This window comes from Panthera onca, chromosome B4, assembly GCF_046562875.1.
Source record: "Panthera onca isolate mPanOnc1 chromosome B4, mPanOnc1 haplotype 2, whole genome shotgun sequence".
NCBI classification, from domain to species: domain Eukaryota; kingdom Metazoa; phylum Chordata; class Mammalia; order Carnivora; family Felidae; genus Panthera; species Panthera onca.
Window position 1 is genome coordinate 57927219 of NC_138345.1, and position 27762 is coordinate 57954980.

Consider the following 27762-nt stretch of genomic DNA (forward strand, 5'->3'; position numbering starts at 1 on the left):
CTAGCAACATCTCTCCTTCATTGCTCAGTATTGGAGCTGTTCTCTGCATTGGACACAACACGTAATGTTTAAGAGCTATCTCAGCCTTACAAGTGTATCAGAAATTGTACAACTTTGTTCTACAAAAAGTGCACTTTTCTTACTCTACTTCGAAAGTTTTAGGTGCTATGTTCATGATCTTTTAGAGACCCTCTTTTAAAACCTAATAGAAAGGTACAAAGAGCAGAATTACAGATTTCGAGTGTCACATTCTGTGGAGATGAATAAAGCAGGGGAAAGTGGAAGAAACAGCGGATTTCTTTGAAACAAAGATTACTCTGGAGTCCATAGAAAGCTTCTGTAATAAGGCATCTTATTTCTGGGCTTTGTTGGGAAACTGGATCCTCACTTTAAAACTGAGAACAGGGGCACCTGGGTGGTTAAGCCTCCGACTTCAGCTCAGGTCACAATCTCACGGTCCGTGAGTTCGAGCCCCGCGTCGGGCTCTGGGCTGATGGCTCAGAGCCTGGAGCCTGCTTCCGATTCTGTGACTCCCTCTCTCTCTGCCCCTCCCCCGTTCATGCTCTGTCTCTCTCTGTCTCAAAAATAAATAAACGTTAAAAAAAAAAAAACAAAAAAAAAACTGAGAACAAACTGAGGGTTGATCGGGGGTGGGAGAGTGGGGAGGATGGGTGATGGGCATTGAAGAGGGCACCCATTGGGATGAGCACAGGGTGTTGTATTGAAACCAATTTGACAATAATTTCATATTAAAAAAATAAAAAATAAATAAAATGACTGCATCAAAATGAGGGGAGGAGATACAATATGAAAACTCCCTATGAGAAATCCAAAAGGCAATTTAAAAATACAAATGGAGTAAATAAAAAAGAGATAGAAAAATATTTTTGCTTTTTGTCAAAAGCAAAAATGGTCTTATAAAACCCACCATTTTTCTCCCAAAATTATCAATTTCATTTTTCATTTGCCTCATCACATATGCACTGTGAATACAACCACCATTAACAACCCATGTTTTAATATATAAATACAAATGTAGAATGTCAGCACACCTCCCCCTTAACTAAAACATAATATATAGAAATCTAAATTCAGCAGATTATTTACATTATGAATTAATTTTAACTTGGCAAAAATTCTCTATGTATAAAAATATAAAGAAATTTTGAGGAAAAAAATCACATTCATCTATATACCCTTTGAGGAATTTACCTACTATATAAAAGGACTCTGAGAGATTATCAAATAGGAGTCTGTTTTATCTCATTTTTCCTAGGACCCAATATCTCAATATATTTAAGTCTCCAAATGTATTAGAACTTAGTCTTAATAGATTAGCAGAGTAGATTAGATCAGCTATAAGGTTACAGAGGATATGATCTTTAAAGGACCAGGAGCATTATGGACACATAAAATTCACAAGCTTATTTTTGTAAAGAAATTACGATATTCTATTTTTTTTTTTTAAATCCTGACAGCAGAGACCTTATCTTGAATTTATCTTCAGATTTCCAATGCCTAACACACAGTAAGAGCTGGGTGTGTGTTAAATTGATGAGTCAAGTTTCCACTCCCTCTCTGAACCCTGCCAGGATGTGAGATCATGAGGACACTCTGTGCTATGGATGACAATTGACAGTGAGTGACTGAAATAGGCAGGAGACATAAAGAGAGGAAGCAAAAACCTCCATGGTTGGTGGGGTGCAGTGGAGATGATAATTTATAAAGAAAATAATAATACACCTTATATTTGTATTTTTATGATTTTCAAAGTGCTTTTACAAGATTGTTCCTCATTTGCTCCTCACTATTTGCCTGGGAAGTTATGAGATTATTTAATATACAAACCCCATAATTCAGAGTAGGTAGGAAAATACAACACATTTACTGTAAAATGTTAGGTGTTGGTTTAAAGAGAAAAATGACAAGTGTAACTTTTTCCACAAGCATAGTGAAAGGTTATACTTAGACAATCAGATAAACCTCTATCTAGATGAATATTTACAAATTAGTTGTTTTTCAAGAAAAAGTTATGATTCATGAAATAAGTAATTAACTTCTAGGTAATTTTAGATATGAAGATATTACTGCTCCCCAAATGACCCCCCCCCCCCAGTGGAATCTAAAATGCATGGCAGCATATCTAAACTACTGTAAAATCCACACCGTGAAATTGCCCCAAATCTCAACAAGAAATAGATTTATTCAGTTAATTGTTGTAGGACTTAACCTTGAGCAAATAACCTTACCTTGAAAGTCCCCACCATCTCTTTTGATCCCGCTGCTCCGGTACATTCTGGGGAGCATCCGTTACTGCAGTCCTTAAAGAAGAATTAAATTCATTAAGTAAAACCAGGTGGGTAAACTGTGGCCTGGGGTAATCAGTATCACTCACCATCACACCGCGTGCTCCGCTCAGGTACCCAAGCAAACAGGAGGAAGATCAAGCACCCGGGCACCAGCCCCAAAGGAGAGCGTCCTGGGAGCGCTGCCCTTCACTTTCAACCTTTCAGGAGGACGCAGCTGTTTTCGTCCTCCACCGCTAGCTTAGGGCAGACTGGTTAAATTCCAGGTTCGCCCTACAGAGCCAGGGTTCACCAGCAAAGAACAAGAAGGTGATTGTCCCCCTCACATCGGAGCGAATAGTCTAGACCAGGGTTTTAAGCCATTTATAGAAAAATCTCCTGGGCGAGCTCAGCCTCGTGGTCTTGTCAATCACCGGCGCACAATAGCAAGGCTGGAAAAGGGATGAGGACGAGAATGAACCATTTTCTCCACGGGCAGGGTCCTGCAATGCGGGCGCACGGACACCAAACCTCACAGGTTAAGGACAAAACCTCAGGAAATTAGGGGGTAATTCAAACGATACTTAAGGGCACAATGGTTGAGGGACGAGTTGGGGAAAGGTGCATACCTTAAAAACAAAACAAACAACCCCCCTCCCCCCAATCTGCTAAATAGCTACATAAGAGATGGAGAGGGGGAAAAAAAAGTGGGGGGGGGGGGGGGTGGAATCCAAGAAGGCAGAAGGCTGCGGTCAAAATATTTTGGGGTGGCAAAGGAACGCAGGATGTGGTTGTCAGTTCTGGCAGCCCAGAAATTCCGCTTCCCCCTCCTCCCCCAAAGCAGCTTCCATGGCGACCCTCACGTCCCCGGTGGCTGTCCACGCCGCGCTCCGGAGCACGTCAGCGGCTGGGCATTAGACCTGGCCGGCGGGGGCCTCTCCGAGGCGGAGTTCGCTGGCTGGGGCTCTAGATTTCGGTTAGGATTGGGGAGAGAGGAAACGCCTGGGTGGAGACGGAACGGCGGTGTGCGGCAAAGCAGGATAGTGCAGGAAACGACAGCGATGCGCCCGACCAGGCCGGCAGGCTTCGGAGACGCCGGTGCAATCCGCCCCCCTTCCGCAAACGTCTGGGTTCGGGTACCTGGCGGGCGAAGGCCGCAGCGGCGCGGGTTGGACTGGCCATGGGGAGTCCCCGGGGGCGCGGGGCTGCGGAGAGCTGTGGCCGCACGCAGCGCGCGGCTGGACGCGAAAGCCGGCGGCGTGACCAAGCCCCGGCGCACCGACTGCGCGGCGCGGGCTGCCGCCGCCTGGGGCCCAGCGCCAGGGCCAGGCGCAGGGAACAACGCAGCCCCTCCAGCATCCCCGGGGGTGGAGCCTCCAACCGTCTGGTCCCTCTCTCTTTTCGGTGGGTAAAACCAAAGCCCTAGTTTCCGCCACTTGGTCTCCGGCTGGGGCACGAGCGTGCGCGCCACGAGCGAGCGCCTTTCCAAAGGCAGGCACTTCAGGAGCATTTACCGAGCCACCCCAGGGTTACCGGCCCGGACACGCCCCTCGGCCAGGGCGAAGGCAAACTTGGGGAAATTAATTTACATTAGGGGAAGAGTTTCCGTGGACAGAAAAGCTAAAAGCTTCTGCCCCCGAGTCTGCAGTCCGGGATTGGCAGTTGCGCACTGGCTCTCTTCTGCCACCGATCCCCACGTGCAAACGGATGAGCGAGAACGTGAATCTGGGGTTTAGATTTCTTTGCACCACCTCCTCAAGTGGGATTTGTTGTGGGATGCTGCAGGGTTACCAGGCTCACGCCCTCTAAGAGCTCTTTCTGCCGGAAGACCTCGACGCTATTGCATCCGCCCAGCCATTCAGTGTTGTAGGCAAAATAAAGAGCCCCAATCGAGCTGACCGTTCGCTGCTGTAAACCCGTGGAAGCAATATTTAAGGAAGCTGATAAAGCAACCTTTGAAAGGAAAAAGGAAGCTACTGCCTTCTCTACGTGTTCTCCCAGGGCGACGTCAGCTTCAGTTATGAGCCTTTCTGGGCTTTTAAATTAATAGGAAGTAGCTCATTCGTTCTTGGAAAGGGGGGAGAACGGTTTATTCTGGGTAAGAGCGGTTAAATCTGGTCTGGTTTTAGAATTTATTTCATAGAATCCTAAAGACAATATAGCTCTAATCTTTTCAACTCAGAAAACAGCATTCACTTCTCCCTTCCCTTCAGAAAAGGCATAGAACAGCTCCTTAGGTTTGGGTGGAGCGACAAGTTCCAGCCCAGGCAGGTCACATGTGGCTGGAAACCAGAGTCCCTGAAGAAATTTAAAATCGAATTTTAAAATAAAATTTTTAAAAAAGTATTGACTAAGTAAACTCTAGGGCTGCCATTTTCCAACCTTGTCCCCTTGCCTAAAAATAAGAAACTCTTAGGTGAAGAACTATTAACAGTTTGCATTCAAAAGCTTGGTTTAGGGGCGCCTGGGTGGCTAGTCGGTTAAGCATCCAACTTCAGCTTAGGTCATGATCTCACGGCTGATGAGTTCAAGCCCCACACCCGGCTCTGCATGACAGTGTGGGACCTGCTTGGGGTTCTCTCTCTCTCTCTCTCTCTCTCTCTCTCTCTCTGCTCCTGTTCTGTTCATGCTCACTTGCGTGCTCTCTCTCAAAATAAATAAATAAATGAACTTTAAGGAAAAAAAAGCTTGGTTTAAATGACTACACCAGGGATGCCTGGATGGCTCAGTCGTTTGAGCGTCCGACTTCGGCTCAGGTCATGATCTCGCACTCCATGAGTTCAAGCCCCGCATCAGGCTCTGTGCTGACAGCTCAGAGCCTGGAGCTTGTTTCAGACTCTGTGTGTCCCTCTCTCTCTGGCCCTTCCTCTGTTCATGCTCTGTCTGTGTCTCAAATATAAATAAATTAAAAAAAAAATTAAAAAAAAAAATGACTACACCAGACATGCATTAAAAGTCTGTTATTGTTTTAAAGATAGATATTACACAGCTCCAATTTTCTGGCTATTTTAAGTGTTACTTGTAAACCCTCCCTTTTTTAAAAAATTTATTTTTGAGACAGAGAGGGCATGAGTGGGGGAGGGGCAGAGAGCGAGGTAGACACAGAATCTGAATCAGACTCCAGGCTCTGAGCTGTAAGCACAGAGCCCGACGTGGGGCTCAAAATCATGAACGTGAGATCATGACCTGAGCTGAAGTCGGACACTTAATGGACTGAGCCTCCCAGGCGCCCCCAAACCCTCCCTTTTCCATCAAGAGAACATATACTGCAAGAATTATCACAGTGCTACCTATACCTTTTGGTTTGTCAGAGCCAACATTTGTGCAAGGGCAATCTGTATTAACTGCTTCTATTTCCTCCCACTTCAAGTGGCTACAATTTGACTCCTGTCCTATTATTCCACCTGAACAAGGCTCCTAACAGACTTCATTTCATTTAACCCAATGGTTTGCTTCCTGTGCATTTTTGTGGCTGAACCTATATGCTGATGGCTCCCAAATATGTATTTTTTTCAGTCCACCTCTCTCCTGAGCAGTGAGTACTTACACCAAAAATCTGTCTAAAATACTTATTATTGTGTATGTAACATTCGTGAAGGAACTGGGCTAGGTGCTGGGGATGTATTGTGAGCATACTTCCATCGCATTATCATGCATTGCCTTTAGCCACATAGAAAAATGGTACTTGTGTTAAAAAGCAGCAACTAATCCTACAAATGTAAAAAAGCAAAAGTAACAAGTGCTACCTGTGTTTTACCAGAAATGTCCGGAAGGGCTTTCCAGCAAGGGACCCTTAACTAGAGACCTAGGGGATAAAAATATTTACTATAAGAGAGAATGAAAAACATCTGGGATGAAAGTGAGTTCCAGGAAAAAAACATCTCTGAGAAGGGAAGAAATGTGGCACTTACAAAAGACAAGAGAGACAGGGCTGGAGTGGAGACAAGCAGGGAACTTGGTCGAGGGTGAGACTGGGAGGGCTGGCAGACAGCCAACCACGTAGTGCCTTTTAAAGAGAGTTAAAGGATAATTTCCCTGATAAAGGTAAAAGTATGACTGTCATATACATAGAAAATGAATTTATATTATAGTCCATGTAACTATAATGAAGTTACCAGGCAGATGTTAAAACTTGTTCAAAGAACAGACACACTTCTGGGTCAGGAATAGTGACATGAATTTGCAAATGGACATAAAACCAGCTTCTTCCACAATAGGGGAGATACATTAATTGAATCCTGACCTTCAGAACTTATTTGCATGTGCATTGACAAGAATTATTTTGCACTCCTGTTATCTGGACAGTAACTCAAAAACAATGAAACAACATAAAAACACAATGAAAGAACTCATGGAATCCTAAGAACAAGAAAAACCATCCAAAGGGCAGGGTTAGATAGGGAACAGGGGTGGAGGTTGACAGGACTGAAGTGCACTGTGGCTGCAGTTTGGAGACTGGAGGAGGGTGTGGCTGAAGAAATGGATTTATGAGAAAGCTATTATAGAACCCACATAAGTGATGACCTATTAATAAGTTGGATCTGGCAGGTGGTGGGTGATACAGCCGGAGAGAAGCAGCCAGATTTCTGCAATCTTTATACAGAGTGGACAAGAGAAAGAATAGGGAGAGACAGGTGACAAGAAGGGCTCCTTGGTTTCTGGCTTGCTCTTCTTGTTGGTGATATTCGCTAAGAAAAATGGAACACTGAAAGATGAACCAGCAGGAGTCTGGTTTGGGGCATGCTGAGTTTTTGGTCTCTGAGACTGGCTGTTAGACATATGCCTGTCTGAGGCTCAAACGAGAGGTCTGGTTTAGAAGTAGACATCTGAGGAGTCAGTGGCACGCAGGTGGTCACTGAAGCTACCGTAGTGAATGAGAATGTCACATCTGTGCCTCTGTAAATAAAATGGGGCAACGGCAACACTTCATGTTTGCCAAATGGGATGGACCATCGTAACATGTACCATATGTAAATTACTTAGAACCTTGTCTGGTAAGTGCTAATTCCTCAATAAATGAAGGTAATGATCATTTATCTCCTTTGGCAAACATTCTCTTAAAGGGCCAGATAGTAAATATTTTATGTTTTGAGGACCATGTGGTCTTTGCTAAATTACTCCAATCTGTCAATGTGTGGCAAAAGCAGCCACAGATAATATGTAAAAGAACAGTCAAGGCTGGGTTCCCATAAAACTGCATTTTCAAAAACAGGACACAGCGGATTTGGCCTGCGGGCTGTAGGCTACTGACCCCTACTCCATGCAGCTGCCCTCCCGAGAAACATCAGGGTCATCCTTCAAGCACAGCCAACTGATCACCAACGTCTATACATTCTACCTCCAAATATCCTGACAGTCGCCATTTCTCCAGCCATATTATTGCCATCCTGGTACCAAATAGCTTCCAAGTAGCCTCTATATCTTCAGCCTTGCTTCCCCTTAAGCCATTCTTAGCATGGCAACCAGAGAAATCGTCTCAAAATGCAAATCTGAACATATCTCTTCTAGGCCAATAAAATCCTCAAACTTTACAACATCCTGGTGACAAAATATTTATTTATTTATTTAATTTATTTATTTTTAAGAGAGAGAGAGAGAGAGAGTGTGTGAATGAGGGAGGGGAAGAGAGAGAGGGGGAGAGAGGATCCGAAGCGGGCTCTGGGCTGACAGCAGCAAACCCGATCTGGGGATCAAACTCAAGAACCTCGAGATCATGACCTGAACTGAAATCAGAGGCTCAACCGACTGAACCACCCGGGCGCCCCTGTGACAAGATATTTTAGCCAGCTCTCCCACCCATCCCAAATTCTGAACCCTGCCCCTGACTCTCTGGCTGTCTGTTCCCTACTCTCCCTCTCTCCAGCCACACATTTAACTATTTCAGTCCTTCTTTTGGGCATCAGGCCTTCTCACAGCTGGCCGTCTGCCTGAAACACGCCCCTGCCATTGGCTGGCTCTCTCATCCCCCTTTATCAGTTTATGGGGCACTCCGTCCTCAGGGAGACACCCCTGAACCCTATCAAGGCTGCCATAGGCCCCTCTGCTATTTTTTTTTTCATAGAATTCTTTCCGTTTCAAAATAACTGTCATACTTTATTGGAATTATTTGATTCATGCTGCTCTAATTTCTGTGATGGTAAATTGTGCCTGTTTGTTCCCCCTCACCCAATGCCAGGCACAAGGCTGAGATTTAACTACCCATTAAATTGTAACTCTCTGATTTTTAAAAAGTATATATTTAACATGCTTCAGAATTTTCACTGCTAAAGTTCACAAGATAACAGACTAAAAATGTCCTCAGAAACCCACTCTACCCCTAGATGTAGGTTTCTTTCTTCACCAAAAGGCTCTCCCTCACCCTAAATCTTTCTCTTTCCTTTTCCTCTTTCCTGTTCCTTCTCTTCCCTTAACCAGTCCTAACAGGGGTTTTCAATGTATTCTATTAAGGGATTGGACCAGTGCTTTCCAATAGAACTTTCTACAAGGATGGAAATGTTCTGTACCTGCACCAGGCCACATGAGACTACCGAGCATCCAAATGTGGTTAGTGTACCTAAGGAACTGAATTTTTAATTTTGCCTAATTTTTATTTATATCTTAATACGCCATGTGGCTCTGGTCTCAGTGCAGGTTTGGGCATTGTCATATGTTTGGTCATAGCGAAAGGTTGGTATCCTGGCTCTATCACTTATTAGCTCTATGACCTTTAGCAAATTACTAGCCTGTTTTGAGTTTCACCTTTAAAATCAGAATAGGGGCGGCACCTGGGTGGCTCAGTCAGTTGAGCAACTGACTCTTAATTTTGGCTCAGGTCATGATCTCACAATTCAGGGTTCAAGCCCCGCATCAGGCTCTGCTCTGACAGTGCAGGGACTGTTTGGGATTCTCTCTCTGTCCCTCTCCCATGTTCTCTCTTTCTCTCAAAAATAAAATAAACATTAAAAAATAAAATCAGAGTAAAAATTAAAGCAGTGACGAGATTCAGCATGAAGATATGTACAAAGGACTCAGCAGCACTTAGCATCTTGCTCAATAAATGTTAGCTATTGTTACGTTTTTATTTTTTAACTTTAAAAAAATGATTGTTCTTCACTTTAAGTAGCTGCCCTTGGATTATCTATATTAATGATCAGAACAGTATTATATGGGCGAAAACCTTAAAAATATCTAGTTAGCTTTTCAAGTGTTTCTCTTTTTTTAATAATAAACAGTTTAGAAATAAGGCTGTTTGGCTCATAAAAACAAACTGCATACCTATTATTTACATGCTTTCTGCTTGCCTTTGGGAAGGCACAGACAGATGAGGCGCCCTGAGAAAGCCCCATCTCCGGTCTCTGGAAACCAGAGAACTGGTTCAGTGAACCAGAAAGAAATCTTGACAAAAGAATTAGTTGGGCTTATTCAATGCCAAACCCCTTTAATCAAATAAAATGAATAATTCTTTGTAGTACATATATAGTTACTATATCTGTTTCCTAGTGCTGTTGTAACAAAGTATCATAAACTGGCTGGCTTAAAACCACAGAAACTGTCTTGCAGTTCTAGAGGCTAGGTATGGGCGACACATGCTAAACCTGCAGTGGAGGGACGCCTGGGCAGCTCAGTTGTTTGGCTCAGGTCATGACTCACAGTTTGTGAGTTCAAGCCCCGCATCGGGCTCTGTGCTGACAGCTCAGAGGCTGGAGCCTGCTTCAGATTATGTCTCTCTCTCTCTCTCTCTCTCTCTCTGTCTCTCTACTCCTCCCCTGCTTGTGCGCTCACACTCTCAAAAATAAATAAATAAACATTAAAAACAAAACAAACAAACAAAAAAACCCTGCAGTGGAAAATCCTTTGCCTCTCTTCCAGCTGCTGGTAACCCCAGGTGTCCCTTGGCTTACAGAGTCTCCGAAGGGGGTGATTACAGGTGTCTCTATTTTCCTCCTAAAGACACAATTCATATTGGACTAAGGCCCCTCTTAATTCACTTTCACCTCATTCTAACTTGATTACATCTGCAAAGTCCCCCGTCTTCAAATAAGATCACATTCACAGGTATTGGAGTTCAGGATTTCAACATATCTTTTTGGGGGGACTCAATTCAACTCGTAACAGTTAACTAACTTTATTTCAAACTAAATGATCATAACACCTTTAATGTCATGTTTTCTATCTTGAGCAATAATATTTTTACCAATAAAATGAATTGATTTACAAAATAAAAGGACTTTCACACAATGCTCCATTAGGACTTGATGATTTTATGGGGACGGATTCTTAGCAAAATTTGCTTACCATGTACAAAAGATCAATCACAAAAGCACACCTCAAGATGTTCCCTTTCCTTTCTCACCCCGTTCAGTATGTCACCAATTCACACTAGGACTTCTGTATGCACGTTTCTCTGCCTGCGTCGCTCCTTCCTCGATGCTCCTTACCTGGTGACGGTCCCCCTGTTGGTCTCCTTGGCCCCATCCTTGATCTTCCACCTTCTCCTCCATCTGATGCATCCCCAAGCTGTCATCAGAGTGCTTGCTCTATAAAGTGTCTACACCAGCCCCTCCCCAACTCAAAACCATAAGAATATCTGCTACTGATCCAGCCAGTTATGATACTGTGGGTACTTTGGTGCACATCTTCTTATCTAATACTCGAAAGTGGCCCCACCGCACCCCACAGATCCTATCTTCTCCATTGTCAGAGATGTTAGCTAAATTCCCCCAAGATCGAGGCTATAGATCAAGTCACTGTGACAAGGTATGTGATCTTACCTACCATTCTGAGTCCTTCCCGTGGATTCAAATTTTTTGACTATACACCCCATAAGGAAAAGTTTTAGCATATGTGGCCGACTGTAGTTTTCAATGATGGCCATAATATGCTCTTCTGTTCCAACCCCATCACGAGGTGGTTTATTTTCCCCGCGCTTTTGAATCTGGGTAGGCCCTGTGACTATTTTGACCAATAGAATATGGCACAAATGTATAAGTAACACTGTTCCAATTTTAGGGGCATACTTTATTTAACAGGCCCAGAAGCTCCTGCTTCCTTCCTCTTGGAAGGCATGGGGTCTCCCCCATTTGGAACCCAGACACCATGCTGTAGAAAGCCCAAAGCCCATGGAGAGGCCATGTGCAGGCTCACTTGTCAACAACCCAGATGAACTCCCTGCCGACATCCAGTATCAACTGTGAGTATCTATCTTGTACATCCACACCGTACAGCTCCCAGAAGACTGACTGAAACCCCAGGAGAAAACCCACGTTAAAACTACCCTGCTGAGGGGCGCCTGGGTGGCTCAGTCGGTGAAGCGTCCAACTTTGGCTCAGGTCATGATCTTGCGGTTTGTGAGTTCGAGACCCACATCGGGCTCTGTGCTGACAGCTCAGAGCCTGGAGCCTGCTTCAGATTCTGTGTCTCCCTCTCTCTCTGCCCCTAACCCAACTCCCATTCTGTCTCTGTATCTCTCAAAAATAAATAAACATTAAAAAAAAAATTAAAAAAAAAAAAAACAAAAACTACCCTGCTGAGTCCAGACAACCTACAGACCATGAGAGACAATAGTACCTTGCTGTTTTAAGCCACAAAGTTTTGGGTGGGTTGGTTATATAGAAATATATATGTTTAACCAAAGCAGCATGCAAGCCTAACATGTTTAGTTATCATGAAAATAATCTAATACATAATAACTCATACACACAAATAGGAGTAAAAAAGATGAGATAATCAGGGCACCTGGGTGGTTCAATCAGTTAAGCGTCCGACTTCAGCCCACGTCATGATCTCACAGTCTGTGAGTTCAAGCCCTGAGTTGGGCTCTGTGCTGACAGCTCAGAGCCCGGAGCCTGCTTCCAGATTCTGTGTCTCCCTCTCTCTTGGTCCCTCTCTCCCCCTCACGTTCTCTTTCTCTCAAAAATAAACGTTAAAAAAAAAAAAAAAGATGAGATAATCATTAAAAATTCATATTTTTTGAAAATATCTGATGAATTATGGTTGTTTTCTTATACAATCCTTGACTAAAGGCCCCAATATACACAAGACCCAAGTAATCATTAATGATAGCAGACATAAATGCCTTGTAAAGTCTTCTTGATGATACCAAAATTTTGTGGCCCACCGCTTGTCAGTTCTGATTAAATCATTATTTTTATCTTGGAATATGGATAATGGAGAGCTTGTAATAAGCATTGACAAAATATTAGTTGTCTTATTTTTGTTATGTCCTTGTGTTTATATTACCAATATTTTCTAATTCTGATTCTATGATTTTAAATTTTTTGTTTGTGTTTGTTTTGTTTGCAGAAATCTTTTAAGGCCCGTTGTCCCTTTTGCAAGGATTATCAATTAACACTGGCTGGCGTAATCTGTAAATCTCCTTAACCAGGCTCGCATAAATTGCCACAATCACAACCTGCTGAAAGAGGGCAAATGCAGGTGGCCCCTTGGGGCAGTGGCCGCACTCCCTCTCCCCAAGGAAAGTTTATGACAGCACGATCATCTGGTGCACAGACTGAGCAGAGGGTGCCCATGTCGACCCCTGCAAGTTAAATACGAGTAATTTTTTCTGCATATTAAAGAACACACACACACAATCAATGCTTCGGACACCCCAGGGGTCTCTGGGGCACACAGCTTGGAAACCATGGGGCTCCAAGGGCAGATTCCTGAGTTCAGTCTGTGTGCGGGGGTTCTGCACATTGTGGACCTGCCTCTCAGGATTCTTTCTTTAATCTCTCACTTCCTGACCTTCCCCTCCCCCTCATTTGCACTTCCCATTTCCCTTGGTCCACAGAAGAAACTCTCAGCACGCCCAACCTCTAGGTCACCCAGCAGTACTCTACAGAGAAGCGACAGGACAGAGAAACAGACAAGATTCCAGATAGAATCTAGACTAGAAATTTCATTTCATGTCTGGAAACAAGTAAGTTTCTAATTTTGCTTTTTACCAAAATAGAAGCATATATCAACTTCTGGGAGGGAGAAATTAATCCTAACTAAATGAGCCTTGTTTTTGTTTTTGTTTTTGTTTTAATCCAGAGTATTATATCCTGATTGCGTTGGAGAACATTTTGTTTTACACTAGTACCTAAGGAGTTGCTAAGATAAGTTGGTAAGATTCCAGGTTAATCTACTTGGAGGAAATTAACCGCAAAAAGAAAAGGCACTGGGCCACAACCCGGATGTATTAAGTTTTATTCGTGATTGTTAAGTGCATTATTTACAGTAAAATCCACAATATATTACCACTAAGATAAACTAGTTTTAATTGTGTGGTAAGTAGGAAAGACATGAGAAGTGGTTGGTGCTTGACACTGAGCAAAAGATAAACATAAAGGAAAATGTGGAATTTTGGAAGAGAGTAGCCTTTTGGAAAATGTTAATGAAAATGCCTTTCCTGTGAGTGTAATACATGCTCAAGAAAGTATAAAATCCTACTTTCTCTGGATATGTCCCTCTTGCTCTAAGACATGTCATTCCCTATCAGAAGTAAACAGGACACTGAACCCCTCTCTTTGAGAAGATGCCAAGTACACAACAGAGACACAGATGGGAAGAGTGAGTCTACCAAGCTTTCTCCTGGTGAGAAGGGGCAAGCCTCGTGTTTGTCATTCCTGGTCTTCTTATAAACTTCAAATACTCTGATTTTAATATGGAGAGATAAGGCAGGGAAGCATTCCATGTGTCCCTCACCCGGATGAAACAAGGACCCGCCCCTCATCAGTGTTTCTCTCCCGCCCTGATGATTCGGGGATGGAAGAGGCAAGATCTTTAAACAAAATGTGTCATTGCTCCTGCTGCTTCCATCTTTAACATAGTCTGAATGTGGACTATGGCAACACACACCAAACTTCCGGTTTCTGATGCCACCCTTCACCCCTAGTGGGGAGAAACAGCAGTGACACAGACATGAAGCCTGGCAGTGGGTTTATGATGACTTGATTAGAGAAGGTTTTGCTGACGTGATAATCCCAGCCATCCATTTCTTTATGCTCTGGTGGCTTGCTGGACAATTTGGAGTGAATGAAAGAGAAGCTTTTCTTTTGTAGAGCAGGAGAAGGGCTGTTTTGTACCGGGAGGTGGCAAAGAGAACTGGCAAGATGCTTCCTCCTTGGCAGGGCTTAGGAAAGACTTACAGAAAGGTTAGGAGCCTTGAATTTGGTTGACTTCCTAACACTCGTGTGTCCCGTGTACCGCTGCGGAAAGTCATCTTGCATCCCTAGGGGTGTAAGTTCTGCAGGCTGGAGACACGGGGTTAGCCTTACGTTTACTAGAGCAGTTATGACACTTGATTACTGCCTTGCTTGTTTGTACAGCAGTCTCTGCCTGTCGGGCAGTGACTTCATTTTCCTTTGGATTTCTGGGCCTTAGTACACATCCAGGCTAACGTACGAACCTCAAAAAATATTTTCTGAATAAATTTTTGGAATGTATAAATCCACCATGTTTTTGTGTAAGGTAAAAATTAATATGATGGATGTTGGCTAAACTTATTACGGTAAGAAAAAAATTGATAGACGAGCTGATATGTTTCTCTCTCTCTCTCTCTCTCACACACACACACACACACACAAATGGGGAAAGAGGGAGAGCAAGAGAGCAAGAAAACAGACACCTGTATAAACTGTATTGTGTCAGGCATAAAAGAATCAAAAATAGATTTTCAATGTGCTCACTTGTTCAAGCTCTGTGTCATCGATATATTGAAACTTACGCACTAAAACCGCCTTCATCTACTTACAAGGTATTTTGCTTATGTCCTCTAATTTCTGGATAGTCCCTTTGGAACTTTTTTCTGAATCTTATTAAGACATGAGTTCTGAGTCCATTACAAGATTTTGTTTCAAGCTCTAGCTCACTGTCTAGTTCATATGTGACCTTGACATATCAGCTAATGTCTCTAAACCTCACATTAATATCTCTGAAGTTCAGCTACCTTCCCTATAGAGGTAAAAATGAAATACGTAAGTGACAGCATTTTGTAAACCATTGAACAGAATATGTCACAGTCATTTCTTTGTTTTAATATAAGGTTATCAAGGTTCTAAAGAGACCCTATAATACAGCAGTGAAGCACATAGACTGTAGAGTGACATTGCCAGACTTCATAGTTTTGCAAGCTTAATCTAGTTATCGCATCTCTCTGTATCTCACTTTCCCCATTTGTGAAATGAGTTTTCATGAGGACCAAATGAGACATTCACAAAAGCCCATGCTGGCACCCAGTGAATTCTCAATTTACGCTGGTTATAATTATTACAGTGAAGATTCACATTGAATCTGAAGGTATTTAGAGAAATTTTGGCATCTGTGAAACTGGAATTATTTATCATTTTAGAGTGAAGAAAGGATCTACAGATACTTCACTTCTCTAAAACCGAACCTTGCTGTGTGGCTTCCTTAGAATACTGCTGCCTGGCTGAGAAAAGGTGGTTTGGCCTTAGACGCTCCCTAAGCATCTAAGGAACACATGGCCTTAGACCACTCCACGTGGCCAGAACTTCTACCGTTGTACTAGGAGGTCCACAGTATTTTTTAGCCTTTCCTCAGATTACTGGAGCAATTTTCTGCTGGAGATCCTTTACTCTTTGGATTTGGTGCAGTCCTCAAGTGAGTTAAAACTTGCTTCCTCAAAAAGTCTGGTTAACTTATTTCTCTACTTTAAAAAAAAAATGGTATGGAAGCTCTTTCTCACCAATGATGGTGGCAAACATTTTTTCCCACTGTAAGTAAGCCCAATAGATGACAGTCTCAATTTACAAAACAGATGTATCATAGGGTCTCTGATATGCTAAAGTTTTGCCACAGATGGCTTTTATTTTTTCTTAATGTTTTCTTTATTTTTGAGAGAGAGAAAGAAACAGAGTCCAAATGGGGACTGAGCAGAGAGAGGGAGACACAGAATCTGAAGCAGACTCCAGGCTCTGAGCTGTCAGCACAGAGACTAACCAGGGACTCAAACTCAGGAGGTCAAGACCTGAGGTGAAGTGGGACGGCCTAACTCACTGAGCCACCCAGGAGTCCCTACAAATGGCTTTTAAATAGCAATTCGCTTTGGGCATTTGAATGGGATTCATTTACAAAATAAAAGCAGATCTTATGACTTTAAAATAATGCAATCACCTATTGGGTAAAAATAGACTCAACAGTAAAGAACTGCATTTCTCTCAACCAGTCTATCTTCTGCCATAAAACAAGACAGTTTTAAAAGTGTTAGCATACCTGTGTGTTTTATGTTTACATGGTGTTTTCTGCCGTGGTGATTCCAGCTACTTCAAATCATCAGAAAAATAGCCTATTGGTCATAAATGATGTCAGATCAAATAAAATATCCTATAACAGGTCTAAATTGCAATTCATCATCACCATACAACTCTTTAAAGCAGATAGCAGTAAAAAGTAAGTAGGGTTTAGTCACAGGAAGTTGGGGGAAGTATAAGATAAAGAAGACTAACGAGAAATGATTTGGGGAGGCAGGGCAAGGATTATTAAGGAATATGTATGCCACTAGTTTATTCTATGGGCAATGGGGAACATTTTTAAGGCACTTGATTCAAGAAGTTACAGGTAGGGCACCTGGTGGCTTAGTCGATTAAGCATCTGACTCTTGCTATCTGCTCAGGTCATGATCTCACGGCTTGTAAGTTCCAGCCCCACATCGGGCTCTGTGCCGATAGTGAGGAGCATGCTTGGGATTCTCTCCCTCTCTTTCTGCCTTTCCCACACTTGGGCACACACACATGCACACACACTCTCTCTCAAAATAAATTAAAAAAAAAAAAAAAAAAGGCTACGGGTGATATCAGTCTCCCAAGAATGTATAGAATGGGTTGGAGCAAGAGGAACTGGAAGATGGATGCCCTCTGGGGAGTTATTCCAGCTTCCTGGGGCCTGAACAGAAAACAGGAGCAGACAGGGAGCGGTAGCAATTCTGCAGTCTGCAGAAAGTGCACTGCCCAGATGGCAGACAAGGGAGGGACAGCCAATTTGGATCCAAAGCCTCCAGTCTCGCCCCATCATGTTTTACATATGTAAATAGCACGAATGGACAGTTCTCCAGGATACAGGACTCTGAATGTGAGACTGCTCTAAATCTGGAGCCACAGAGCCAAAAGTCAATATCCTCTGGGATTCTGCCTTTAATGAGCCTGATTTGTACTCTTCCTGAAAGTCAGCTTTGATAGTGTGGTGCTTGTGGTGTTGAGGCATGTTACATACCAGTCAGGAGGCATCCTCAGTGCTTTGCTTTATTGATCCTAAGAGATATCAAATACCTTGGAGACCTTTGTATTATTTAATGAGACATTCAGCAGCATTCCCTCCATCTCAAGGCAGCCGACGGACAAACTTTGTAAGCAGTTTGTAGAGGACGTGGATTTATGATGTATCCTTGGAACATTTTCTTTTAATAGTTCCCACTAGTCACAACTTGAGAAACTTCAAAGTTCCTCTCTAAATCCACTCCATGCCCCTTCCTCACTTCTGTAACTTTCTGCCATTAGAATATATAGTTTGCTTTTATAGATTACCAGGCACACGACAAAGGAAAGCATGAATAAAAGAAAAGAAGAAAAAAGGGAAAATTGTCTTAGTCCATTCGGACTACTATAACAGAATACCGCAGACTGGGAAGCTTATAAACGACAGAAATTTCCTTCTCACAGTTCTAGAATCTGGAAATCCAGAATCGCAGTGCCAGCATGGCTGGGGAGGGCCCTCTTTTGAGTTACAGACTCCTCATTGTCCTCACATGATGAAGGGGCAAGGGATCGATCTAGAGCCTCTTTGATACAGCAGTAATCCCAGTCCTGAACGATTAGTCACCTCCCAGAGGCCCCACCTCCTAATGCCATTCCCTTGGGGGGTTAAGATTCAACATGTGATTTTGGGGAGGACACATTCAGACGACAAAACAAGTCCCAAATTACTTATTTGATAGTTGTTAGGTGGTGAACACACATGTACGTTTTAGTGAAAGAACCAGGGGCCCTTATAAACTGGCATGTGAACCTGGCGTTCCCATCAGATGAGTCATCAAAGATTTGAGAGTTAATTTACTTGAATAGATATAATAGTGCTACCTGACGAAAAGATATGAGCATACACACATGAACACAAGATGTGCTCTATGGGAACAGTGAACATACTCCATAATAACAACCACCCTCTATCAGATGCACCCTTCATCAGGCCCTTAGTTCCACACACATTTTATCCTCACAACACTATAAGGTAGATATTATTATTATTATTATAAACCCTATTTTAGAGATGCGAAAATTGGAAGAGGTTTGATGATTTGCTAAGATGACTCACAGGATCCAGTGCTCACGGCTATGAATTATTACAGGATAAAAAAGGACACAGGGCAAAAATCAGCAAAGGGTAAAGGCATGTGGGACAAATTTCAGAGGAAGCCAGGCACAACCGTCCAAGAGTCCTCTTCCAGGGGAATCACACAGAACACTCCTCATTCCTCCAGCAACAAGTTGAGACAACGGGCAGCAGCGACTCACACAAAGAGGGTGGGGACACTGAGGCTTTTCTTTCCATGAAGCAGCTTTATTCGTGCCAGCATGGGCTCAGTGGGCAAAGACCCCAAAAGGCTGAGCCCTAAGTGCAACAGGGGTTGGTGGCCTTTCGTACAGTTTTGGCTCCTTTGTCTCCAGTCTACGGTAACATACAATCTGAAGAGGCGCTCTATGTTACGGAGTCATGACAAATGTGCACACGCACATAGCCAGGTTGCCTTCCCTTGTCTTGAGGTTTTCACTGCATTCCTTAGGGAGGGGCTCTACCACAAACACATGTGAAGTGCTGTCTCCCAGGGAAACACATTTGAGACTCGGTGCTCAAGGTCTTTACTGGGGGCTGGTCACGTAAGCACCTTCTACCTAGCACATACCAAAATTTCACACTCCTGGAAGGAAAGCAGATGTTCAGTAAAAACCACATTGTTTGTACAAATAGTTTAGGCACAGTGAACCCTTATCGGGGAATTGTGGGAATGCTCTCAAAGTCCAAGTTCCTAGACAACAGCCAAGGGCCAACCCTGCAAACAGACGTTTCCAAGACTGGCATTCTCAGGCCTGCTTCATTAACTCTCTTCTGCATGGGAATAGACTGAGAGGCCTTGATTAACCATGGAGATGCAGAAGAGAGGAGCTGTCTTTGAGGGAAGGAGACATGAAGGATTCAAGTATATTTCTTATGTTCACTTTAGAGATACCCAAACTGGGTATCAGGAAGGCTGCCTTGACCAGAATAAAAGGCCCAGAATGAGGCAGAGCTGACACTAGAACCCAGGCCTTCAGACTACATGGGGGCACTTAATGAATACTACAGTAGAAAGTAGTGTGGGCAGTCCCCATCTATTTCTGTAATCAGTGACGATCCTGATCAATTTGTTTAATTTTTACTCAGCTGCTGTCAGATCTTATTGCAAAACAAACAAAATCCAAGTTGATTTTTCACCGGTAGCTTTTTAGTCTGTATGATGGCATGATTCGAGCACTAGACAATTTCAAGCAAGTGTATTGGTAACTTACTTTCTCATTTCCTCTTTTCTAGATGGAGAAGACCATAAATTGCCATCAATTTATTGAAAATATTGTGAATAATTCTTAATAACTTGTAAGAAAATAACAATAACAAATTATAATGAGAGAGAAGGGAGAGAAAGGGAAACCTTTTCTTTATACCAGAATGTCAGCTGATTGATGCTGAGAATGATAGAATTAGACCAGTTACAGGATACTAAGGTCATCAAATGAAAAGTTGTTGCAGACTGGGGTATTTACACAGTCTCAAAGTATCATGCACTAATTACATGTTAATTAAAAGGGGAGGAGGGGAATGCCCCTTTACAAGGGAGAGAGATGCTGGGCATCACTTTCACCAAATAACCAAATTTAACATGACTAATGGAGGTACCAACAAACACTGTGTGTCTCCTGATGTGAGGCAATGAGGAGTATACAATCTTACCTTGGTGGTATTCTTACCTCTTACCAGGAGGTTCAATCTCAATCTAATAAAGCAATAACAAGCAAAATCTAGAATGTGGGACACCCTACAAAAAAACTGGCCTGAACTCTTCAAAACATCCTAATATTTATAGCAGGACTATCAACAATAGCCAAATTATGGATAAAGATGTGGTGCGTGTGTGTGTGTGTGCGCATATATATATATATATATATATATATATATGTGCATCACAGAGCATTTATGGATTCTTCACATACCCTTCTTCCCTTATCCCCACCACCAAAGAAGGCCTCTGCCCTGCAGCTCCCTACTGCAAAGATACATGCTCTGCCTCACTAATGATGCTCCTTCAGCTCTGGCTCTGGCATTATGCCCTACAGAGCCTCCAATAGCTGGGCTCTCCTTGCCCCAGCAAGCAGCCTTCTTGGGCAGGGTTCCGTCTAGGTGATTCCAATATGGCACCTTTCCTCAAAGTCCACATAGCTCATGGTGTTGACAAACACCCTTTCTTGACTCTCCCACCACAGGCAGTATCAGCCAGCCTTGACTGTTTCAGGAGTCAAATCTCAGTATATACCACACCAATAGGCCAGGGAACACACATCAAGTGCTCTCAAGAGCCTCTAGGCTCCACTCCAGACCCTTAAGGCAAAGGAACCCACAAATCTCCTCAGAGTGTTTGGTAAGTATTCTGTTGGAGAGATGAGAATATCACCCCCTCCCTCCTCTGGGGTAAATAAAGAAGGGGAAATGGCAAACACACCTTGCTTGGCCAATAATTTTTTCTCCCCAAATTTGCCTCTTCTGCCTTGCCTGCTCAATCTCTAGCCTTCTCTTAAATATAAATTAGAGATAAGTTAAGAAGTTCAAGGTTGCAGAATTGGTTTTGCTGTTGTTCAGAAAGTTCTTTGGGTACGCCAAACATGTCTGTTTGGAACATGGAGGTACTTTTCCCTCTGTGCTTAGCACTAGAGCCTCAGTGGAGGCCACCGTCTCATTTGACATCCTGTCTCACCCATAGAAGGTTCACACACGCCTACCTCTGTGTCTCTACACCCACCTAGCACCACAGTGTAACTACCCCTTCCAGATTCCAGCAGGAAATGGAAGAAATGAGCACAAAAGATCCAGGTCTGAGGGAATCTAAACACTGTTTTTAGGGGATTAAGTGAAAACCCACTTAATGATGAAATTCGTAGTCCCCTACCCCTGGTGGGCCTGTAGAACACTGGCAGGAAGTCCTTTGCAAATTGGATGATTCTTCTTGCAAAAACTACATAATATCCTGAGAACATACCTAGAGTTAAGATTATCTGGGAGTGCTCCAGTGAAACAGCCTAGTCACTTCCATGTGGTCATATAACCGAAACACCCAGAGAAGGAGCCAGACAGAACTTCTCTATAGGCTTCTTAATGCCTAGATAGATTGCTACAAGTCACCAGATATTTCAAGAAAGCCTACTAACATGAAAGGTAAATTCCGGGGCGCCTGGGTGGCTCAGTCGGTTAAGCGTCCGACTTCAGCTCAGGTCACGATTTCGCGGTCTGCGAGTTCAAGCCCCGTGCCGGGCTCTGGGCTGATGGCTCAGAGCCTGGAGCCTGCTTCCGATTCTGTGTCTCCCTCTCTCTCTGCCCCTCCCCCATTCATGCTGTGTCTCTCTCTGTCTCAAAAATAAATAAACGTTAAAAAAAAAAAAAATTTAAAAAAATAAATAAATAAAAAAAGAAAGGTAAATTCCTCCACCAAAAAAAAAAAAAAAAACACCAGAAACAAAAATGGGTGTTAGGGAGGGGCGATGAAGAGAGCAAAAGAAAATATTTTAATTAATTTTCTCAAAAATATAGGTTTTAATTAACTTCCTCAGAGGGCCTCCTGGGTGGCTCAGTCTGTTAAGTGGCCGACTTTGGCTCAGGTCATGATCTCGCAGTTCGTGGGTTCAATCTGTGGTGACAGCTCAGTGCCTGGAGCCTGCTTCAGATTCTGTGTCTCCCTCTCTCTCTGCCCCTCCCTCACTTGCAGTCTGCCTGTCTCTCTCTCTCCCCAAAATAAATGAACATTAAAAAAAATTTTTTTTAATTAACTTCCTCAGAAATACAGGGAAGATTCTTTTATTCACGAAACAATAGGAATAGAGAATTTTAAAAGCTCTTAGAAATAAGAAGACTAAAATTTTAGAATTTCAAGAAAAAGGTTAGAAGAAAAACATTGATAAAAATCATCCCCTAACCCAAAAAAATGGATACAAGGAGAGAAAAAATTTAAAAATGAGAAGATCAGTTACAGGGGTCTAACATGAAACTAATATAAGTCTAAGAAGAAGAAAACAGGGAAAGAAGAGGGGAAGAAACTATCAAAGACATATGACCAGAAAACTTCCTAGGATGGATAAGGACTCATGTCATCATAGAGTTTCTAAACACAAGCAATAAAAAGAGATCTTGTATACTTCATGGAAGAACAAAAAATAGGTTACATAAAAAAGTGTATTTAACTAAGAGTGCCCTTGGTGTTGGGGTACCTGGGTGGCTCAGTCGGTTAAGCGTCCGACTTCGGCTCAGGTCATGATCTTGCAGTCTGTGAGTTTGAGCCCACGTCAGGCTCTGTGCGGACAGCTCAGAGCCTGGAGCCTGTTTCAGATTCTGTGTCTCCCTCTCTCTATGACCCTCCCTCGTTCATGCTCTGTCTCTCTCTGTCTCAAAAATAAATTTAAGGGGCGCCTGGGTGGCGCAGTCGGTTAAGCGTCCGACTTCAGCCAGGTCACGATCTCGCGGTCCGTGAGTTCGAGCCCCGCGTCGGGCTCTGGGCTGATGGCTCGGAGCCTGGAGCCTGTTTCCGATTCTGTGTCTCCCTCTCTCTCTGCCCCTCCCCCGTTCATGCTCTGTCTCTCTCTGTCCCAAAAATAAATAAAAAAAAATGTTGAAAAAAAAAAAAAATTAAAAAAAAAAAAAATTAAAAAAAAAAATAAATTTAAAAAAAAAGTTAAAAAAAAATTTAAGAGTGCCCTTGGTGTTCTCATTAGTGACACAGGACACTAGTAAACAATAAGGCAATTATTTTAAAATTTTATGGAAAATCATTTTTAAACTAGAAAGTTATTCACAATCAAATACCAATGTAGTGATAGTAGAACAAAAGCATTTTGAGGCATGCAAGGATCAAAACACTGACCTCTCCTGTGCTCTTTATTTGACAACTATTGGAGCATAATTCTCCACACAAACAAGGAAGTAAACCAAGAAAGAGGAAGCCATACGATCCAAAAGTCTGGAGACCTAACACAGAGGGTAAAAGAGGTTAAGGGGAAGTCTTAGAAAGATACCAGGACAGACTGGAGTAAGAATAAGGAGGGTAGTGGGAAAAAGAGTTGAGAAAAAGAGGAACTGACATTTGACCTATGCAAAATTTTGTTCGGAACCCTATTGGGCAGGCGGGAAGAATCATAATAAATACATAGTAAAGTAAATAAATGGAAGAAAATAATGCAATAACTGCAGGAAAAGCAAATGTTGTGCAAGAAAAAAATGTGACCATAGTACACTACTTGACTCACCAATGACTCTTAAAAATGTGATCTTTCTGTGGCTCAACACTCACCCAACCCTCCACCCTCCATTCCCTTCTCCCTACCCCTGCCCAGGGGCATTCACTGCACTAGAATAAAATGTACACTCTTCAGCACCATTTAAAGGAGTTTTCATTCCTATAACTTTCTCCCTGGCTCACTAAACCCCAGGAAATCTCATTTGTTCCTCCCTCTGCATGGGATGCTCATTTTCAAATCACCCTATAGTGTTTTCCTGTGTATGCAGTGCTCAGGTCGTGGCTCAAAGTTCACCTTCTCTCTGAAGATTTCCCTGACCAGCCAGTATGAATGAGTCTGGCTTCCCCTCAACTCTGTCACTATAACATCATTTCATTTTATTTTCTTCCTATTACACCACTAATTGAAATATTTGGTACCAGTATATGAGAGTAAATTATGATATTACTTACTATTTATATAGGACTTATTTTGGATCATGTGCTGTTACAAATGCTTTACACTTGTTATTTTATGTAATCCTCACAGCATCTCTATGAGGTAAGGTACTATTATTACCACAATTTTTTTTTAATTAATTTATTTTTTTTGAGACAGAAAGAGACAGAGCATGAACAGGGGAGGAGCAGAGAGAGAGGGAGATACAGAGTCTGAAACAGGCTCCAGGCTCTGAGCTGTCAGCACAGAGCCCGACGCGGGGCTCAAACTCACGGACCGTGAGATCATGACCTGAGCTGAAGTCGGACGCTTAACCGACCGAGCCACCCAGGCGCCCCCCCACAATTTTTTTTTTTTTTTTTTTAAATAAGAAAACTTAGGCACAAATAACTTGCCAGAGGTCGATCATAAGCAAAGCCAGGACTCAAAACATCTACAGTCTGGCCCCGGTTCGTGCTCATAACTACCATGTTACATGACCTTTCCCTGCAATGGCCAGGAGGGCAGCGACTTTGCCAACTCTTCATCCTTATGGCCTCAAGATCTTTAGCAGTGCCTGATATTTACATAGTGGGTACTCTACGAACATTTGTCCAATAAATGCATTACAGTATCTGAGGTAATCATCCTGAGGGAAATGGAAAGGAGGTAAGTATTTTGTTTGGAAACCAGTATTTGGCTTGGAAATCTCAACTACATACCCAACTTCATCACCTACAAGTTCTGCTTTCCACATAACTATAATACACAATTCCATTAAGCTTTCTTCCATATTTAACAAGGATGACCTTTCCTCAGGTTTCCGTGAACACGTTCTTCAATGTTTCCTGAGCCCTCATTGGTAGTGCTTTTAACATCCCTGTTTCTACCAATAGTTTGTGACTTTTTAAATATTCTGTAAGATTCTATACATTTTCTGTATCCTATTCCTCACTTCCTTCTAAGTCCTCACCAGCAGCACTTTTGGTTTCCATATTCTAACCAGCAGTCCATTCATTTCAAGGCAATCTCTGCTTTGTCTATTATGGTCCTCAGAGTTCTTCCATTCTCTCTGGCCAATGCTCAATTCAAAGCCTCTTCTACATTTTTAGGTATTTGTTACAGAAGCACCCTGTTTCCAGGTACCAAAATCATTTTGGTATTCATTTCCTAATGCTGCTGTAACAAATTAGTGCAAATTTTGTGGCTTAAAATAACAGAAATTTATTATCTTACAGATTTGGAAGTCACAAGTCTTAAGGCAATGTGTTCACATTGAATGCATTCCTTCTGGAGGTGCTAGGATGAGAATTTGCTTACTTGCCTTTTCCAGCTTCTAGAAGTCATAGAAGCCGCTTAACAGTCTTTGGTTCATGGCCACTTCCTCCTCCATCTTCAAAGCAAGCAGTGAAGCATGTGCAAATCTAATTCTCTCTCTCTCTCTCACACACACACACTCCCCTCTGCTTCCATTATCACATCTTCTTCTGACCATGACCATCCTGCTCTCTCTTGTAAAGACCCTTGTGATTACAATGGCCCACCCAGATAATCAAGGAAAATCTCCCTATCTCAAGATCTGTAACTTAATCACATCTGCAAAATCTCCTTTATAATACAGTTTCTGACAATTAGGTCATGAACATCATTGAGGAGCCATTATTGAGCCTACCACACTCATCAACCATCTATAACAGGCCAGGTATTAGAATACGTACGGTTGCATGGTAGTAAAAAGCAGTATGTTGCCTGCCATTAAGAAATGTATGATCTAGTGGGAGAGTCAGACATCAGTCCCAAAACCACAATGATAATCACACCAATAAACAATTACACATTGCAGTTAGTGCTCCGAAAGCCTGGGAATCACAGGGGGTCATGAGAGTCTTTGTGAGGTAACAACATGCAGTCTGAGGCTGGCAGGGTGATAAGACGCTGGCTAGATCAGGAGTAGGAAGACAATCCCTTCCAGGCAGAGGGATTCCCAAGTACAAAAGCCCTGAAGAAAAAGTTTGGGGGCTAAGGGGTAACAAGGTATGGTTGCAAAGGTGAGAGGAACTAGATCCCTCTGGGACTTCTATGGTAGGGACTTTGGGTTTTATTCAAAGCATAACTGAAAGGGGTTCACGAATTTTTTTAAGCAGATGGATGATATAATTACTTTGCTCTATGGAGAACAGATTAGGGGTAGGAGGTGGAGGTGAGCAAGACGTGAGCAAGAAACATACACACACAGTAAAACCTTGGATTGTAACTCATTCTGCGAGTGTTCCGCAAGATGAGCAAATATTTCTAATACATTTTAACTTGATAAATGAGCGATGTCTTGCAATAGGAGTAGTACGTGATGCCAGTGTCACATGATCACAACTGAGCCAAAAGTTCTTGAAATTTGCTTTGATATACAAGTACTTTGGATTATAAGCATGTTTCCAGAATGAGGTATGGACGCAACCAAGGTTTTACTGTATATTTAGTGAAGAGAAGACAGTGACTTGAACTGGACACAAGGAAGTTAAAATGGAGAGAGCTGTACAAATATCAGATATATCTTGGACCAAAAATAACCCAAGGACTTGTAATTTAATGTCATTCAAAAGTCCAGGGTATAGCCATAGGTGTGCGTTGCATCTGGGAAATATAGCAAGTTAATGGAGATGAGAAATTAAAGTGACTGAGATACCAAAAAGGGAAATGAGCCACCCATGTACCTTGAAATAATACAGGAGAACAAGACTTGGGTTGGAAGAGAGAATTGGGAGCCAAGTGCTAAAATCTTCAGGGGATAATGGGGGCAAAGTAACCAGGAGGTCTTTCAATGATCATTACAGGAGGAGAGAGGGTACACAGACTGATGGCATGATTAGCAGAGGGATTTCACAGGAAACTGCACTGGACATAGTGAAGGAGATCAGCCCCTTCCAATTCTGAGAAGGTGCACCAGTGGAAGGTAGGGAAATGACCTCACCTAAGGCCAGAAGGATCAATATATATTTAGTGAAGGTGAAGGGGGATGTGCTAATACTGAGTTGCAAAGGGTATTATGGACAAATTTGGGTGGGAGGTTCTAGTGAGGGTTGAGTCAAGACAGAAAACACAGAGAGTGAAGGTGAATGAGGGCTTCATGAAAAAAAGTATAATAGGGCCCATTTAACACATTTGTCAGGTTGCCAATGCTGTGAGTTCCCATAGTTCATTCTCTGGAGTTTGCTGGATACTGGGGGCTGTCTGTGTTTACCAGTGTTCTGGAAGGAAAGCCAGATATGCTTTTCTTCATGGTCTTCTATGGTAAGGGAATCTAGGTCCAGAATCTGAGGTTGGATAAAAGCACAACATGTATATGCCTAAGATGCTCTTACTCCCTTGGTCACCTGGCTTTCTTTCATGGTTCTGCTCAACCTTCACCTCCACTATAAAGCCTTTTCTGATTTCTCTGACTAATCTTTGTTATGCTCCCCTGTACCTTGTGCAGACTCCTATTGTGGCAACTGTTATACTTTACTGCATTTGCTTTTTATACATTTCTCTCCCCGAGTGGTTATTTCTCAAGA

At 42.6% G+C, this 27762-nt stretch overlaps 1 protein-coding gene across 3 annotated transcripts in view; it reads right to left on the reverse strand.

The window, feature by feature from the left end:
* BCAT1 (branched chain amino acid transaminase 1) overlaps positions 1 to 27762 on the reverse strand; it is a 106460-nt gene that overhangs the window by 68910 nt on the left and 9788 nt on the right. The window contains exons 1-2 of one of the 3 annotated variants that reach the window (XM_060658141.3): positions 3426 to 3802; positions 2250 to 2321 (exon numbers count right to left, since the gene is read on the reverse strand). In XM_060658141.3, the coding sequence (XP_060514124.1) occupies positions 2250 to 2321; positions 3426 to 3644 (291 nt within the window). In that variant the 5' untranslated portion in view covers positions 3645 to 3802. The other 2 variants (XM_060658143.3, XM_060658142.3) reach the window with 2 other exon arrangements.